This window comes from Protopterus annectens, chromosome 3.part1 (assembly GCF_019279795.1).
Source record: "Protopterus annectens isolate FY-2018-M chromosome 3.part1, PAN1.0, whole genome shotgun sequence".
Taxonomy (NCBI): Eukaryota; Metazoa; Chordata; order Ceratodontiformes; family Protopteridae; genus Protopterus; species Protopterus annectens.
This window is the reverse complement of record NC_056732.1, coordinates 1,585,763,085-1,585,782,721: the sequence shown is the minus strand read 5'-3', so window position 1 is coordinate 1,585,782,721 and position 19,637 is coordinate 1,585,763,085. Positions and strand designations below refer to the sequence as shown.

Sequence of the window (19,637 nt, the reverse complement as noted above, 5' to 3'; positions counted from 1 at the left end):
CATGGAGCATCCCTCAAGCACCTCAGGAACAATTACATTTGATCCCAGAGGTACTTCAAGAATTGTTACATCAGGGAACCGTTCAACATGTTCCACTGGATCAAAGGGAGAAGGCATTTTATTTAAGAATGTTTTTGGTTCCTAGACAGGAGGGTCCTTGGAGACCTATTCTGGATCTGTCTGATCTAAATACTTTCCTAAAGATTCTTTTCTTTCACATGCTGTCTCTATAGACTTTGTTCCCATTACTTCTTCCTCAGGCTTTCATGGCCTCTCTGGATATAAAGGATGGCCTACCTTCACATACCTATTTATCCCCTTTACAGGAAATGTTTACATTTCTCTGTTGCTTCTTTACATTTTCAGTACTCTGCTTTGCCCTTTGTCCTTTCTACTGCCCCATTGGTGTTCACCAAATGCCTAGCTCATGTGATTTCTTTTTCCAGGCTTCAAGGCATCCACATTTTTCATTACCTGGACAATCTCCTGTTTCAGACATCCTTTCCAGAGATCTTGCTGCAAAACCTTCACTTTGCTACTACTCTTTTGAAAAGTTTGTGGTTCACAATAAACTTCAAAAAGTCAACTCTTAACACCTTCTCAAGATCATATCTTCCTAGGATGCAGGATTCAGATAGTTCCTATGTTGGTATCTCTGCCTCCACCAAAGGTCTTGACTCTCATTGCCTTCTTTTAAAATCTTATTCCTCTGACCTCTGTCACAGCCAGAGAGTTTCTGAGACTTCTGGGATTTATGGCATCCACCATCCCTCTGTTACCTCTAGCTAAGTTCCACATGATCAAATTTCAGTGGTTCCTGAAATCAGTCTGGCAACAACATGCGCATCCTCTAGAGTTTGCATTTCCTTTTCTTCCCTGTCTAAAAAAGAAGCTTCAGTGATGGATTCAGCAGTTGTCTCTGAACATAGGCCTTCCTTTTCACCCCCCTCTTCCATCTCAAGAACTGTTCACAGACACCTCAGAGGCAGGTTGAGGAGCAGCCTTTGGCATAATGAGAGTGCAGTGGGTCTGGTTTCCTGTTCAGCAAAAAAAGCACTTCACCATGAAAGGGATGAGAGCACTCCTACTGGCCTTTCAAGCCTTTCATCCTCTTATCTCTCCTCACCCTCCCAAAGTGTTTACAGACAACACCATAGTCCTGTGGTATGTAAACAAATGGGGGGGGGGGGGTCTTGCCTTCTTTGTAGGCTTGCTCTCATGGTATGGGAGCTTGTGGTTCAGTATCATGTGACTCTACAGGCAGTTTATATTTCTTCAGGTCAAACCTATGTGGCAGACACTCTGAGCTGTTCCTTGACTCAGTCCTATGAATAGATGCTTCACAAGGATGTGTTTCTGGACTTGTCCACAAGTGGGGTACTCCTCAAATAGATCTTTTTGCCTCCTGTCTCAACAGACAGCTTCCTCAATTTTCTGCCAGAGTCCCATGTCCTCTGGTTTGGAAGCTGGATACCCTCTCTTTTTTTGGAAGAGAATGTTCCTATTTGCAACCTCCCCATTCCAGAAGGTTCTCTTCAAGATTCAACAGGACAAAACTATTAATTTGCCTACTTTTCCTCACTTCTCCACAATCTCCTAGTGAGAAGGTAATGCACACCTTGGATGTGCATAGACAACTTAGATTTTATTTGGATAAGACTAAGGCTTTCAGGAAATCTGATCAGCATTTTGTTTCTTTTCATCCCAGGTCTTTAGGGATGGCTGTTTCCAAGCAGACAATTTCTTCTTGGATTTCTAAAGCTATTTCTTCTTATGTTTTTCTTGGTAAGACTATACCTTTCTCTGTTAAGGCTCATTCTACTAGGACTTTGGTTTTCTGGTGCTTTTTTCAAAGTGATTGACACTAACTCCATTCTTGAGGCAGCTACCTTGGCATTGGTGCATACTTCCAACAAACGCAACAAGTTGGATGGAATTTCCACAGCTAGAACTGGTTTTGCTAGGGCATTCTTCATGGTTTTCTAAAGAGATATACAGTCCCTTGCTCTTCCCAACTTTCTTCTGTGCTTTGGCACTCTCCCTTATTTTAAAAATACTGCAACAGTAGAATAGAAGGACATAGTATAGTTGTGTAAAATCTTACCATATCAATAGATGTCCTCTTCACTGTTGCAGTATTCAATTCATCCCTTCTACCCTCTGGACCTTTTCATCTTCTGGATGCACTGTTAACCTGTCTTCATTTACTTTCCTTGAACTGGTGTTCCTACTGGGGCACTCAGTTCTGAGGATGGTACATCCAGATGTCATTTTTATGCCCTACGTATGCTAAGAGCATACGTGTGATGTACGGCATACCTTGGGTAGTAAAATGCTTTGGTATACTGGCCAGACGTCTGGCCGCCCAAGATTAGGAATCCCTTTTATGTTAATAATATTGCAACAGTGAAGAGAAGGACATCTGTCGTTATGGTAAGATTTTACACAATTATACATTCTTGCTTTATATGTTGTTGTCATTTTCTTTGGTTAGTTCAGGATTTGCTAGGCTTTTCTCTCATTGTATGAGCAAGAAAGTCCTTAAGGAAGCTTCACTTTGGCTCAGATTTCCCTTTTTGTTGCACCTCATTTGCATTCCAAACCAACACCAAATGTAGTAAATTTTTTGCCATGATTCCCCTTCTGAGGTATTAGTGAAGGTGTGGGGGGGAGCCACATCTTTTTGAAGTTGGTTGTTTTCTAAGCAGGAACCAACCCATGTAGTCTACGAGGTACTGCAGCAGTGAGGAATTCGAACTGCTACTGTTAAATTTAATGTACAACTTGTACAATTGTACAGGCAGTCCCTGGGTTACAAACATCTGACATGCGGACACCCCATAGACAGCCTGCCACAATGTCAGAAATATCATTGAAAAGTAAAAATCAGAATTACAGTACAGTAACGTTGCAAAAAATGTTACTGTACTGTAAAATAAATGTTGATGTACGTACTTTCTTTCTCCTGGTCTTCCCAGTTCATGAAGCTGCTCCACGTCTTGTTAGAGCAGTTACTTCCACCTTCCCACAGAACAAGAGATCTAGTTGGTTAAGAGATTTCTGAGCTGGTGATCTAGTTGGTCAATACTGCTGTCTTGTACAGTACACAGTATTGAAGCAGTTACTGTACTGTACAGTAGAATGGGCAAATGACGTTGTGGCTCACTACGGTCTAGGTGTCAGAAGGAGATCTGGCAGAGATCTGAAAGCTCAGGAAAGAGTGGAAAACAGTCGTGGGTGAAACCTGTAGTACAGAAATGTGAAGTGAAGCTTAAAAAGAGGTAGGTTTAACATGTATATATATTTGCAGCATTCTACTGTACTATATTGTATTTTTATGTACTGTTATTTGTATAAAGCAAGGGAATGTCTGGAAAGTACTGCTCTGAATCATCTGAATTGAAATGTTAATTAGATGTAGACAGAGGTAGTATTGACCAGTCAGACCTGAGAAGTGTCTGGCTGCAGACTCCAGTACTGTACTGTATGTGTACCCTGTGGCTCTCCACTTTAGCACTCTACTGTACTGCAGCCAGAGACTTTTATGAACTTACGCGTTGGTGACGTTGTGACCCATGCCTCCAAAATGTAAATCGATACACGTGGTGCTGATGTGCCAAAGAAAAGGAAAGTAATCAACCTGGAAAATAAAGTGATGCAAGAGAGGTGAAGCACCATCTTCCATTGGAAAAGCATTAGGCTATAGCCAGTCAACGATCGGAACAATTTTAAAAGACAAAACAAGAATACTGAGTCATGTCAAGGCCATCCCCCGATGAAAGCTATGATTATTACAAAGCAATGTAGTGGTTTAATTCTTGAGATGGAAAAGCTATTGCTAATTTGGGTCGAAGACCAAAATCAGAGGAATATCCCCATTAGCCTTTCATTAGTGCAAAAAAAGGCTCAAAGACTTTTCAGTAATTTAAAAGCTGCTTGAGCAGCAAGTGCAGGTGATGTCCACGAACAATATTTTGCGAGTAGGGGCTGGTTCCATCACTTTAAAATGAGGGCTAATTTATATAACATTAAAACTCATGGTGAAGCGGTGAGTGCCAATGTAAGTGGTGTAAGGGATTTTCCTAAAATGTTGGAAAAAATTATTGAAGCGGGAGGTTATTTGCCAGAGCAAATATTTAATGTAGATGAGACTGGCTTATTTTGGAAGAAAATGCTTGCAAAGACTTACATTTCAAAAGAGGAAAAACAGTGCAGCAGGGCATAAGACAGCAAAAAGATAGGCTAACGTTACTGTTTAGGGGTAACACTTCTGGTGATTTTAAGTTAAAGTTCTTGCTTGTCTATCCCTCATTAAATCCGAGTGTACTACAGCATGTCATTAAAACATCTCTTCCTGTTATTTGGAAGGCAAATCCAAAGGCTTGGGTTACAATTGCCATCTTTGAAGATTGGTTCTTGAACCATTTTGTTCCTGCTGTTCAAAGGTATTCCTTAGCCAAAAACATTCCTTTCAAAATTCTTCTTCTACTTGACAATTCGCCTGGACATCCAAACAGTTTTGATGGCTTACACTCCAATGTAAAGGTAATTTTTTTACCCCCCCCCCCCCAACACAACATTGCTACTTCAGCCAATGGATCAGGGAGTGATAGCCTCATTTAAGGCCTGTTATCTATGGCGGACCCTCTCACAAGCAGTCAGGCCAACCCAAAATAATGTGATGACCTTAAGGGAGTTCTGGAAGAATTATAATATCTGTGATGCCATCAAAAATATTGCCAATTCTTGGGATGAAGTAAAGCCGTCAAATATGAAAGGGGTGTGGAACAAATTGTGCCCACAATTTGTGCCTGTTTTACTGATGATGACATTGCTGAAACCAGGCAAACTGTGGTTGATATTGATAATCAACTGCAGTCAGCCATCACTGACACAAGATGTTATAGGGTTATTTGACTCCTATGGCAAGGAACTGAAAAAATGAAGACCTTATGGAAATGGAGCAGCAGACAACAGCATCTGAGGAAGAAAACAGGGAATTAGAAACACCAAAATCAAAAAATGTTTTCGAAAAACCGTTTTGGATTAAATTCATAAAGAAGATTGTTTCCTGTGTCTGTGCGAATAATTTCAGTGATGATTCTCCACCATCTTATACAATATTCTTGTGAAGCTGATTGATTTATAATTATTCTGTGGAAGGGCCTGCCTTGCAGATTGGGGCCAAAACAACCTGCTTACAGAATTCAGGAATGTAGCCTATTTTTAAAACTCTATGAAGAATGTTTGTAAGGGTGTATACTATGCTATTTTTGATTGTACATATCAGTTAGCGCTTCATGACAGGACATACTTTTTTGATTTATGCGTGGCACCTATATATGGAAAATACAATTGGTGATACTACAACTTGGGCCAGCTTCATTTTGGTAACATATTTGTTTTCACCTAACGCTGAAGGTCTCTCTAATTCATTGTTGGATGGGGGAATTGCTTTTGGAATACGAGTCTGATGATGTACGTTGTCGCCATGTTTGCACGCTGATTTTCGTTTTCAGGGTTGTATTTTTGGACTCTATAATTTTACAACTGCATTCTCTCTTGCATTTTTGGAACTTTGAGATACGGAGGATTGGCCGGACAGCGTTCCATGACTGGATTAATCTTCTTTTGGACATATTTTCTTTTGGTCTATACGTGACATCTACTTTTTGAGTATACAACTGGTGTTACCACAACTTTGGCCAGCGCAACAGCGGGTTTACGAGTGGTTTTTGCTTAACATGGAAGCCTACCACATGTTTTCAGGTACTGTGATTTGGGGCTCTCACAATTAGCTGGCGTTTGGAGTACTGGACTGTTGCCATCAATATATTTGTACTATAAGTATATTTACATTTGGTGTCTTACATCTGGACATCATTTCCAGGGTCAGTTGGTTAATGTTTTTTTTTATAACTATGATATAACTTTCTTTCATTTGTGAAACCTTCTTATGTTGTAGTAACAAAAGGGTTGACATTCTCGACATCTTTGCTGATGCATGTACATGTTTTGAGTTGGATCATTGATTTTATTTTGGGTATCACCTCTCCATAAGCTTTTAACAAGCTGTGGTATCTTTTTGGCTTTATTATATCCCAACCAGATTAGCGCTATTGTCGGTTGGTATGTTCTTTATGTGTTCACTATTCAGAACTTATAGGTTCTCTTCAATACGGATCTGATGGGTCTAGTTTCATTTTTTGCTTAAGATTATCTTGTTAATTATTACTTCTATTATTGAATTATCAGAGAACATAGGTTTGTGTCTCATGTATTCTCTAACCATTGAAACCTGGGCACATACTTTGTATTTTGGACAACTATTTATAGTTTACTATTATACTGTTAATTATAAATAGGATATCACTGGTGTACTAGCATATTGTTTTTTGATTAGATGGTTTTTCTACATGCACTACTCTGCATTCTTGCATATTCTGACAATATACTCAGTCTAGTGAGCAGATAGGAATCTGTGTTATCGAATTATCATAGAACCTAGGCTTGTGTCTCATATATTTTCTAACCATTGAAACTTGGGCACATACTTTATATTTTGGACATTTTTGTACAGTTTACTATTATACTGTTAACCATTTATAGGATATCACTGTTGTATCAATATATTGTATTTTGATTAGATGTTTTTTCTATATGCACTACTCTGCATTTTTGTAAATTCTGACAATATATTCAAACTACTGAGCAGATAGGTATATATGTTATCATGATTTATGGTTTTTGAATCTATTACTGTTTCAGTAATTCTGATAACAGTTATTAATCATATTTATAATGACAATGATCTGCTCCAGATCTACTTGATACAACTTATTTGATATTTTTTGGTATATGGGAATTGGTGCGTTTATGAATGTCCAAAAGATATATATATATATATATATATATCCTAAAGAATATCTTTTCCTATCAGATCAATATACAATTTTTCATATTGACTATTAATAATTGACTACTCCTCCTGCACATGCTTATTTTCTTCCATTGTGCCTATTGCTGCCCACTAAACAATGTTAAATTGCATAGTGTATGACAGATTTTCATGTTGTTTCCTGTGAATAACAGTGGAACTTGCCTGTTTTAGTCATACCTCCATATTTGATACAGTAGTAGATGTTAAGTGTATTTTATCTGTAACTAACAGACTTCTACCTTTCTTCCTGCCCTCCAGCTCTCTTGCTCGAATCTCCCCCTGTGTCTTTGCCTGGGTGGATACTGGACCTAACCAAAGCTGTACTCCCTATTGCTTGTGCAATAACCACCCTGTGCCGTTTCAGCTTCCCTTGAGGAAACCGCTCCTGAGAGACTCCCAAACGTTCTCAAGAAAGTATGTGTGTTTTCAAAGCCTGACAACTCCTGTAATTCTGCTAGCTGAAGTCATACTCTCCCTGCCTGGAGTGCCAGCAGCCTAACCCCCCCCCCTCAACTCTACTCCTCTCCACACCTCTCTCTTTTTCCAGCACTGTTGCTCCCTACTCCCCTTATTTTTCTTAGCCCTTTTTCCCTAGTGAGTAATTAACTTGTATCCACTAGAGGATATCCCTTCCCCTTGACATAAGACTTGTTTCTGATCTTGACATTCTCTCTTTCTGACTCTTAGTTCTCACATCTCAGTCACTCACTCTTTCCCCTGACGCTTTTAGTCCACTTCCCACCATATCTAGGCCCTCTCCCTCACCCATATACTACTTACCCTTCTAGAACACTGCTCTACTGATAGTTTTTCACTCCTCTTCTGCTCCTCTGGGCTCTACCCGCTCCGTTCGCCCTACGGGCTCACTCCGCTCCCCTACCCTGCCCCCAGTTCCCACCCGCCCCCAGCACATCTACCTATATACCTCCATATACCACACCCACTGCTAGTCTATTCCAATCAACAACATACATCTAGACACACACCCCTTTTTTCCCGCCAAAACTAGCCCTCTTACAAACCCCTATCATCTCCTATCCTGGCCTAAACACTCCTCTTCCACACCCCCACCACACCACACCCCCCCGCATATAGTACTACTCTCCTCTACTTAATACTACATAAGAAATTCACCTGTTGCTCTATAATTAGTGTCCTCTATATACCATCCAACTCTACTCACAACTATTTATTCTGTCTATTTCCTCCAATTATGCTTGTAAAACTCTGTCTCATCTCCCTTTCTCTTCTCTTTCTCCTCCTTTCACTCCATTACACCCATCTCTCCCAACCCACTTTTTCCCTACACTTCCAACACTTCCACATAACTAAATATCAGAACTTACCTCTCCCTCAATCATACTCTATTATTTCCCCTTATCTTTATCCCTCCAACTATCTCCTTTTATTCCAATGCAAACTCTTCTCCTACCATACACTCCCCATCTTTATAGCTACTAGCAAATTCCTCCAATCTACAACAGAAGCCAATATCTTTACCTTACTATCTGCCCACATGCACTGTTCGGTACTACATCATATTAGTACTCTCTTGTCTGGTGATATCCACCCTAACCCAGGCCCCTCCTCTACAACAACTACAAATAAATCCTTACTTTTTACTGCATTCAATTCCCAAAGTATAGTAAATAAAGTCCCAAACCTCCATGCTTGGCTCATACACAATAAACCTGACATCCTGTCTATATCTGAAACCTGGTTAAAACCACATATAAAAGACTCTGAAATTATTCCCCCAAACTACTCCATCATCAGGAAAGACAGACCTCTCAAAAAAGGTGGTGGGGTGGCCCTCATATATTCATCCTCCCTAGCAGTCACTCCCTACAATAAACCTACTCCACACTTCAACAATGCTGAACTTCTCCTTACTCTACTACAAATCAATAACCACAAACACATTTGTCTAGCATCCCTTTATATACCCCAGGGGACAACATCTCCACACTTGAACTTATCCTCTCTTGGATTTCTAGTAACATTACCAATGAAACCATAATCATGGGAGATGTAAACATCAACTGGGCCTGCATTCAATCTCCAACAAACTCCTCAAATATTAACCTATACAATTTCTCTCAACTAATCAATTCTGTAACTCGCCCTGCAAAAAACCTCTCCACTGGAAGTACACTGGATTGGATCCTTGTCTCCCACCCTCACTATTTCTCCAACAGTGGCACCCTTCCAGACTCCTTAGTGATCACACACCCACTTTCACCAACCGACTTCCCACTGTTCTTCAACAAACCCACAACTATATAACTATCCGTGACCGAAAAAATTTCAACCCAACTACCTTTGTAAACTCCTTAAAAGCAATTAACTGGAACTGTCTAAAACCCTTCCTCTAGACATAGCAGTGACACACTTTAATACAACTTTCTTAACATTACTTGACTCTCAAGCTCCCCTAAGGACAAAGAGAATAAAGACTAAATCAGCCCCTTGGCTCTCTACACACACTCTTGCTACCATGAGACATAGGGATAAAGTCTGGGCACGCTACCACAAACTCAAAACAAGTCTGCTCCTTAATGAATATAAAATGCTTCGAAATAAAGCAAAGAAACTCACCACCTCCGATCGAAGAAACTATTTTTCTTCACTCCAAAACCAAAATAAAAATAACCCTCAGAAATTCTGGAAAGGGATCTCCACTCTCCTTCATCCTAGTACACCAGATACTCCCACCCCTGACTTAAATGCCTCTGAACTAGATCTGGCCACCCAATTTAACTCATTTTTTATTGATTCAATTGCAAAACTCACCTCTTCATTCTCCAGCCCCACTATGCCCTCTAACACCCCCCTACCCCCTCCACCTCAAACCCTATCCTTCATCACTTCTACTTCCTGTTCCCCATCTTCTAACTCCTCTACCACTTCCACTACCAAACGTGTTCTCCAAACACCTCTACCCTCCAACTCTCCCTTCCCCAACTCCGCTTTCCTTTCATTCAATCCCATGTCTACATCCTCTATAAAGAAACTGCTTCTAAAATTGAAACCATGTACCAACGCCCTGACAATATACCTTCCTACTTTCTTAGTGTAGCTGCTGAAACACTTGCATATCCCATCAGCATCCTAATTAACCGCTCCCTAAAAGAATGCACAGTTCCCCAAATATGGAAACAAGCATATATTATTCCTCTCCACAAAGGGGGCAACAATAACAACATCAACAACTTTCGTCCCATAGCCATCCTGTCCCCCATTTCGAAAATCCTAGAAAAATGTGTCCATCTTCAGCTCCTCCCTCATCTCCTAGAAAATCACCTTATAACTCCTACACAGCACGGCTTTAGACCTAACCACAGCACAATGACAGCCCTCCTCTCCTTCCTTGAAACAGTAAACAGAGCTCGTGATTCTGGCCTAATTGTCTCTACCTTATTACTAGACCTCTCCAAAGCCTTCGATACCATCTCACATAGCCTGCTCATAACTAAACTCTCAGAACTTAACCTCTCTTCCTCTTCCCTGCAATGGTTCTCTAGTTACCTATCCAACCGGAAGCAAGCAGTAAGATGGAAAAAACTACCTCCTCATTCCTTAGTACCCCCACAGGTGTTCCACAAGGCTCCATTCTAGGTCCTGTTCTCTTCAACATATTTATAAATGACTTCCATAAATCAATCCCATTCTCTAACATCATCCAATATGCTGATGATTCAACTATCATCTGCTCAGCCACCTCTATCTCTACACTTCAAAAACTAACTCAAGATGCCTTTTCTACAACAGAGCAATGGATGTTACATAACCACCTAGCTCTTAACGCCTCCAAGACCAAGCTAATGATTTTTACTCCTTCTAAAGCTACTCATCTCAATCTGAACACTTTTTCTATCACTAGCCAAAATAACTCTCCCCTAGAATTGGTGACAGAGACCAAGCTACTTGGGGTACAAATAGACAACCAACTTAAATTTACCTCTCATCTACAAAAAAACATCAAAAAAACCCACCAAAAACTTGGTATGCTTTATAGACAAAAAGCATACCTTACCTCTGCTACTAAAATAACACTCGCTTCATCCTTCCTTATCCCCTCCCTTCTCTATGGTGCCCCACTCCTAACTAATCTGCAATCCTCCCTCAAAAAACAACTTTCCTCTTGTTACAACAAAATTGCAAAATTTGCCACCAGCCACAAGTCTTCCTCCCACCACTGTCTCTCCCTCCAGATACTAAAATGGCTAGAACTTCCCAATCAACTCACTTACACTCAGTTAGCCCACAAACTTATTCTCAACCCCTCCCTCTGTCCTTCCCTTTCTTCCACATTTGACATGCATCTTCCCAATAGAGTATTGAGATCAAACAATCAAAACCTACTCAAAGTCCATAAACCTACACATCCCCCAGGCAAAAACCTTCTATCCTTCAACCTAGCTCGCCTCTGGAACTCCCTTCCTCCACACATCCGCACCACCTCTAATCACTCTGCTTTCAAAAAATCTCTCTATACACACCTTGCATCTCAGTGGGAATGCTCCTGCTCCCACCCTACATAACCTACTCTTCTCCTTCTCTCATCCGCCATTGCTCTGCCTCATCTTATTCTACCCAGATTCTACAGAAGTTATTAGATAAGCCCTAGGTTCTCTTCTTCCCCCACTTCATCATGTCACTGAACCTCCTCTTCTTTTCCAGTAACTAATTTTTCCTAACTACTCTGTATTAAATGGATATTTCTGAGCTAATAAATATAATTATTATGTACTTTCTGCACATTGTATTTAGCTGTTACATTTTTTGCTTTCTTTCTTTTTTACCTATTGTTAAACTGAAATGTTTGAGTGAATATATGTTTGTAAGAATGTTAAATGTATTTTTGGAGCTTTTCTCCCCAGGACTCCATTGAAAACGGGTTCCTTGTGGCCCAATGGACTATCCTGGTAAACCAACTGCAATAAATAAATAAATAAAAAAGAGTTAGCTGAAGTCTTTCATCTCATCGAAGCAGGAACGGCAAAGTTAGAGGAGCAAGATCCTAATACAGAGAGGTTCACCCAAGTTTACCGTACAGTTAATGAGGAACTCAGCTGCTGTGAGGCCATTTGTGACGAGAAAAAGAAAAGCTCTGTATAAACCTCCCTTGATGCCTACTTCCAAGAAATTGACTCCAGTAGTAAACACCCTCTGTCCAGCAGCAGAATCAAATCCTCACTGCGCACCACCAGGCCCATTCTCTCCAGCAAGTCTGTCATTTTCTGCATCATCCAATTAATAAAGTTATCATAATGTTAACTCACAAATGAGTGTTAACCTTTACAGTAATTGTTATCCTTTTTCTTTTTTCCATTTGAACTGTTTTAAGAATGGTTTCTTTAATGTTTTTCAGTACTGTACTGTGATCTGTGAACATAGTTGCTGTAATGTTACACTGTACTTACAGTATCATTATTGTTATTACTGCAGTGTACAGTATTATGTTTAAGATTTTATTTGGAAGTGTTTTCTATGCAAAGAAAAGTAAAATGAATACTAGACTGAGGCAGACGTTTGACTAAGTGACATTTAATAAGAACCATATGTACGTGTTTCAACTTGCATACAAATTTGACTTAAGGACAGACTAAAAAACGGATCTTATCCTTAACCCAGAGACTGCCTGTACTATTCTTCTCAGAAAGATGGCACCAGTCCCATTTTTCTCCATCCTTGACTCCATGGAATGGGTAAGTTGTACATCTCTCGCCGATAGATTAGTAGAGCTGCCAGAAGGGAATTCTTGGTGGTCTGAGGAAGACAAGGGCAAAAAAAAATTAACTTTATAACTGCCACCATTTGCTTAGTTACTCCTGTCAGATTCCACATAAGGTTTCCGCAGTTATCTCAGTTCAAGATCGCTTGTCTGATCCAGATCATGGTTTCTAGGGCATGCTAGACACATTGCTGGTAGTGGTTGCACATATGTTACCTTACGTTGGGCATTTGCTTTGTGCTGACCACTCCAGTAGATACCTAAAGATACATCTGCCCTAGAGTCTTTTGGTGAGGGTTGAGACTTTGAGTAGATGGTCCAAAGTGCATGGTAACATTCTGAGGTCATTTTGAACTTCAGAGTTCTGAAGATGTGGGTGGTGCTCGACACATTGTAGGCTTTCCTGGACTCTCTCATCCAAGGTGTAGTTGTCATTCACACTGACAGTGTTGTGGAGGTATTGTATGAAAACAGGTAGGGTAGAACTTATTCTTACTCTGTGTTTTGAGAAACCATGATGGTTTGGGAATGGGCTAGATCATATACTCGCATTCTGTTAATCATCAGTATCCGTGAGGAAGCCATTTCTTTTGTGGAGAGGTTCATCTTGTCAGCTGATGCCACATGAGTGGTCCCTAAGCTTATCAGTGATGTGGAAACACTTTCATCACCAGAAAGAGCTTTGCTGCACCTCATTTGCTTCTATGACCAATACCAAATGTAACAGTTTTGTTTGCCCTAATCTCCCTTTGAGGGGATGTTTCTGTCCAGAAATTATTTCCAAAACTGCTCTACACATTTCCTCCATTTCCCATTATACCAAAATGTATTCAAAAACACAGAACAGGTCCATAGTCACTCATATAGGCTTGTGTTTTTTCCCTGACAAGTTTCTGTTGGTGGGCTGGGACATTGCTCATCCTCCCAGTTTCATTCAGATCCTTACATCTGTCCAGAGACCTAATAAAAGAAAGACACAGTAGTAAATGGACACGCATTTCTGTTTGGCCTATCTCTGAGAGGCTGGATCCTTTCTCAGTACCTGCTGTTTTAGTCTCTTTCTCAGATTTTTGACACAGATTTTCATCTATCAAGTTTCATTTTTCTGTTCTTTCTAATTTTCATGAAGGCTTCCAAAGCTGCTCTTGCTTCATTAAAGGTGTGTGTAAGGCATTATTCATGGGGTACTTCCCAGATTACATATCTGTTCAAAGACTCAGTTCCCCCTTGTAGTTTGTATTTTGTGCTGGAACAACTAATGCTGCCTTTTCTCGATCCATTTTTAAAGCTGCTGTGAAATATTTGAATATTTGTTGTGGAAAACTGTGTTTTTCTTGAGAAAGTTATATCTGCAAGAACAGTTTCAGAGATGTAGGTTGTGTGGTATTAATCCTTATCTTGTCCTTCACATGAGTTTAGTGCTCTTGTATACAAACCCTGTCTTTATGACCAGAGTATGCACAAGTTTGTATCAGTCCGTCACTTTGCTTGTATTCTTTACAAATTACCCTGTAAAGATCATGTTGATGCACTTGCATGGCTGTGCATCTGCAGCTAAGTTTCTGTCTGGCTTTGGCTATTTCACAGACCTTTAAAATTGTCTGTTAGTGCAGCTTTGACTAGATGTTCTGATTGAAATCACTGTTGAAGTATTTCAAACAGATGGGTTTTCCACCACTGATGTCTGGTAGGGGTACCAGTGCCTAAACCTTTCCAGAAGCATACGTCCAATGTATGACCTCATTTCGTATATAAGCATAAGTATAAGAGTAATTCCTCCAACTGTCTCACCACCAGCCCAAACACAGGTCTTGCACTCCTCATTCTGATCTTCATGTAGTCGTTTGTACCATGAGCCTTTGTGGATTCAGTGAAATGCCCCATTGGGTAATTTTCCTTCGTGTTTAAACTGTTTTGCTGTGATTTTGTGATATGTCTGCTTGAAGGGGTAAGTGTGGGTGTAGTAGAGAGATACCCTACAATCCCCCCCCCATACCCAGTGTCTTTTCTGCTTAGGAACAGAATATGATTGTCAGTCTTTTGTTCCCAAGACATTATATTTCCCATTTGCCTTCACTGATCATGTTTTTAGAGACTCAGAGACTGAAACATAGTGAATGTCACTACTCCAGATGCATCTTCTGCTCCCAAGAAAGAACTCATCAAAAATCATTCTGATTCTGACTTAGCTGCAGAGGTTACATAACCCGCAATACATCCAACTGTACCTCAGACACTCTCTATCACGACCCCACTGGAGGCTGGTATGCTTCAGAGGACCGCACATCCTAAGAGACTGCTACTGCAGCTGAGAAGAGGGAAGAGTAAATCATTACCTCAGAAGGACCTGAAGGCATCCTGCAGATTGTAGTATGAGAAGAGATTTCTGGAAAACTGATTGAACTACATCAGGAGTTGGAGCCTCTGTGGTTGATTCCGGTGGACATCACCTGAAAGAAAAAAGCTAAACATGTTTCCTTTCCTCCTCTTCCTAGGGAGGAGGAGAAGATGGACTTTTCTCAGGGCCTTTTCAAGGCCGTTATGGTTCTTAAACCTACTTATTCCTCCCACTCCAAAAATGATTAATGTAGAATCATCTTCTTTTGAGAAGGAGGCCTCAGATTCTGTTGACCACTTCTTGATGTCCTCCTGTCAAATCCACTCTAATGATGAGGTACCTTCAAATTATGTGAATTCCGCCTCTCCTGATTCCCCTGTGGAAGAGACATTATTTGGAGAGACCATTATAAATATGATGAAACATTTTGAATGGGTGTCTAAGCGATATCTGATGTCCAAAAGAGAGAAGTACATTCTGTTAGAGGTGGGCACTCCAGTCATGGAGATCTTTTTGGAAGTTCCTCTCATCCCCCAGCTCCCAAAAGGCTAGACAGATTCTACAAGGTTTCAGATTATTTCAAGTTCCTTTTTAAGAATCCTGCAGCTGACCCTTCATTTGTCTAGCCTCAGATAAACCTTCTAATCTACTGCTGAATGCCAGTGTCTTACCATCAGACAAGGAGAGCAGGGCTATGGATAGGCTGGGAAAAAAGGTATATACTTCTACACTGGCCTTCATGACCATTAATTATTGGACCCAGATGACCACAAGGCTTTGACTAACATGTCAGGCATAGATTGTAAGCAACAAATTTCATTCTTGGTATCTCAGGCTACTCAAGTGGCTAAGCATAGTATAAAATGCAGCTATGATGTTAAGGCCTCTTCCAGACCAGCTGCTACTTTATCAGTCATTCTGAGATGTTCCTGGTTGCATAACCAGCCCCTGCCAGAATATTTCAAGGTTAAACTTTTAGATTCCCCCTTGACAGGAACCTTTTGTTTGTACCACAGATTAGCTTATTTAAAACCTTGCAGGAGGAAGATAAAAATAAGAAACCCTGCAGACAAATCCGCCTCACCTCTATGCCCAAATACCAGAAGAATTACTCGGCCAAGCCCACTTCCTGTGTTAAAAAGGAACATTGGCCTTCTCTGAAACACAAGAAGGCAACCAGAAAAAAGAGGTCTTGAAAAACCTGAGCTGGACCCCCAGATCTGGGAGGCCACCCTTCACAGATAAGTCTCTGTAACAATCTTCCTGATCCCATCCTCCTCAGTCCTGCGATTCCCTTTTTAAAAAGACCATTTATTTCCATTAAAAACTGGGAAATTATTACCGGTGACAGGTTGGTACTCGCCATCATCAAAAGATACAGTATGTCCTGGAAAGAACTACTGCCCTTCAGAGGCATTCCACCTCCGCCTCACAACCCGTTAAATCTTCTCCCTCCCATCCTTCAAGAACTGCAGTCCCAAGACACCATAGAACCAGTTCCTTGTCAGTTTGTGGGACTAGGTTTCTACTCCAGACTGTTTCTGGTACCAAGAAAAGAATTAAAGTAGAGACCTATACTGGATCTCTTCCTGCTCAACACCTTCCTCAAGGCACCCACTAATAAAACGTTCTCCCTTCAGATCCTTCTCGCCTTTATTCCTCTGCAGGGCTTTCTAGTGTCTTTGAATTTGAAGGATGCGTGCCTGTACATTCCCGTATGCCCTTCTTGCAGGAAATTCCTGAGATTCTTTACTGGCTCATCACATTTTCAGTTTACTGCTTTGTCTTTTGGGCTTTCTGCAGCCCAGGAGTCTTCTCAATGTGCCCAGCCCCATTTATAGCTTTTTGCAACACTCTGGGAAATACAGATATTCCCCTACCCAGATGATCTGCTAATCCAGACCTCTTCACCTTGGGTCTTAGCTGCATCATCTCAAGTTTACTTTCACCCTCCTCCTACAACTAGGGTTTACTGTCAATTTCAAAAACAGTTCCCCTCAACTCTGTCAGGACCAAGCTTTCTTGGATTGCGGACCAGAAACCAAAAACATGCAGGCCGCCTTGCCCCAAGAAAAGGTGCGGGACCTCACATCTTACTTCATCTCTCTAACCTCTCTCCAAGCTTGTACAGCCAGGGCACTAGGATTTACGGCAACAACCATACCAATGCTTTGTTTAGTGAAGTTGCATATAAGGAAAATTCAGTGGTACCTGAAAAATATATGATGTCAACAATCTCACCCCTTAGTTACACAGATTTCTCTCATGCCGTGTCTCAAGAAGAGCTCCTATGGTGGGTGACATGGGTGAATCTCAGTCCAGACCTACCTCTCAAGGTACAAACTCCATATCGAGCTGTGCACAGATGCCTCAGATGAGGCTTGGGGGCATGGAAAGGAATTCACAAAGTCTGTGGTTCTGGCAGTCTTACCTCAAGGCAGACCACAACAACCTGAAAGAGATGAGGGCTCTCATTCATGCTTTGATAGTCTTTTCCCATCTCTGTAAACCAGGACCTCTAAGAGTATTCACATATAACACAACAGTCGTGGTACATAAACAAGCAAGGAAGAGCCAGTTCATACCAGTTATGCAAGTTGGTTCAGATTGCTTGGGACCTATCCACTAAGACAGGCATGTCACTTCAAGCACTATGTAATTTGTCCCAAGACAATGTCCTGGCAGACTCTCTCAGCAAGTCTATCAAGACCCCCCCCCCCCCACAAAAACAAACTAATTTAGACATGACCCGCAGGTTGGGAACACCATAGAGGGATAATTATTAGCTTCAAAGAGCAGCAGAGAGCCCCCCCCCTCTTTTGTACCAAAAATCCTTACCCTTTGGCTTGGAGGGCAGGTGCTTTATCCTTCCAGTGGGCAAGGAGGTTTCTTTATTCCTTCCCTCCATTTCTTCTGCTACCAAAAGTTCTGCTAATGATCCAGAAAACAAAGATTATAGTTGCAACTCCCTTTTGGCCAATTCAGCACTGGTCCCCCCTTCTCTATCAGTTAACCACAAGCTACCCCACAAAGTGGACCAAATCACACAACAGCAAGGCTCACTGCTTCACCTCAACCTATCATCCCTAAATCTAAGCCTGTGGATGATAGGATTCTAATTCCTGCCAGACACCAGTTTTCTGAGGACTTGTTTTAGGTTCTCCAGGAAGCAGTGAGACCCACCACAAGAAAATCCTACATTGCTACATGGAAGAGATTGTCAGTATGACGTCAAGCAAACAATCAGGACTGTATAAAATAAAAGGGTCCTCTTGTCTTCTCCTGTTTGTGTCAGCTCATGAAAAGCTGTCTGCTGTATTATTCTGTTAAAAGCCCATCTTTCAGGCTTTTTAGCCTGTCTTCCCCTCAGTTCTCCTGTTATGTCCAGGCTTGAGATCAGACAGTTTTTAAAAGGGTTCTGCACTTAGACCCTCCAAGAAAACTGTGCATCCCCTTGGGATATCAAGTTTTTTCTGGAAGAACTCATTCTGCTCCCCTTTGAGCCAGCCACTTCTTCTACTCTCTAATTCTGCACCTGGAAAACCATTTTGTTCTTACTTCTGCTAGGAGAGTCTCAGAGCTACAGGCATTCAGGCTGTTCCTCCTTTTCTTATTTTTGACAAGGAAATTGTGTCCAACAGTGGTAAATATGTTGTTCCTCAACCAGGCCCTCAGACTGCCTACTTTCTATCCTGTTCCACAGAACAGGGGTAAAAGACTTCATTGTGCACAGCCAACCAAGATAATATGAGGACGACTAAGTCTATTCATAAGTCAGACCAACTGTTTTGTCTTTTTCATGGATCTAAGGTAGGCCAGTCAGTATCCAAACTGTTGCAAGCTGGATATCTAAGCCCGTCTTCTTTTGTTACTCTAACCATAGCATATCCGTGTCTTCTTGCCCAAGGGCTCACTCTACTAGGGCAGTAGCCTCTTTTGGGGCTTTTTAAAAAAGAGTAGATTTCAGAAACATCCTGGAAGCTACTACCTGGTCTTCTGTACACACTTTTAAATACTACAGAATTGATACCTTTTCTGTGTGTTGGGCAACCTTTGCCGGGGCAGTCCTCTTTGGCTTCTTGGACAATTCTCAGTAGGGTGAGTTTTACTCTTTCCTACTGGGTCTGAGGGACAATGACCTTGTATGTGGTTTCCTACAAAGTTTTTTTTTCTGCCTGTTGCTTTGTTTTTGATTGGCACACCACAGAGTTGAGGGAGTTACTGAGTAGCACAAAGACTAGTGCAAGGAGTTAGAGTCTGGGTAAGATAGATGTTGAGCTGACTTAAGGTGTAAGTCTTACTGGTTCTGAAGATGATGAACCAGGATTGTACATATCTGTCATTATGGTTATTACTGCATGTAACTAAAGTAGCACTCTCAAGAAGGTGTGTATGTTTTTTTTTTTTCTGCAGTGCCTGAGAAAGAGGAGAATGAGCCACTGCCAAATCAGGATGTTACTGTAGACAAACCTGGTGCCTCGCGCTACCTCCTAGCTCACGGTATGGATCCAAGGACCAGGGCTGAGCACATGCAAAAATTGTTTCAAGAGTTTGGAGAGATTTTGGTATGTATTCTCAAGTTCTTATTCTCTGAAGTGTGGAAATACAGTGGATGTTACTGT

At 41.1% G+C, this 19,637-nt stretch overlaps 1 protein-coding gene across 1 annotated transcript in view; it reads left to right on the top strand.

Moving 5' to 3' along the window:
• The window catches only part of LOC122797817 (msx2-interacting protein-like), a 1,498,925-nt gene that overhangs the window by 1,190,842 nt on the left and 288,446 nt on the right, over positions 1–19,637 (top strand). The window contains exon 14 of the mRNA XM_044066339.1: positions 19,429–19,580. Coding sequence (XP_043922274.1) covers positions 19,429–19,580 — 152 coding nt within the window. The remainder of the gene's footprint in view (positions 1–19,428; positions 19,581–19,637) is intronic.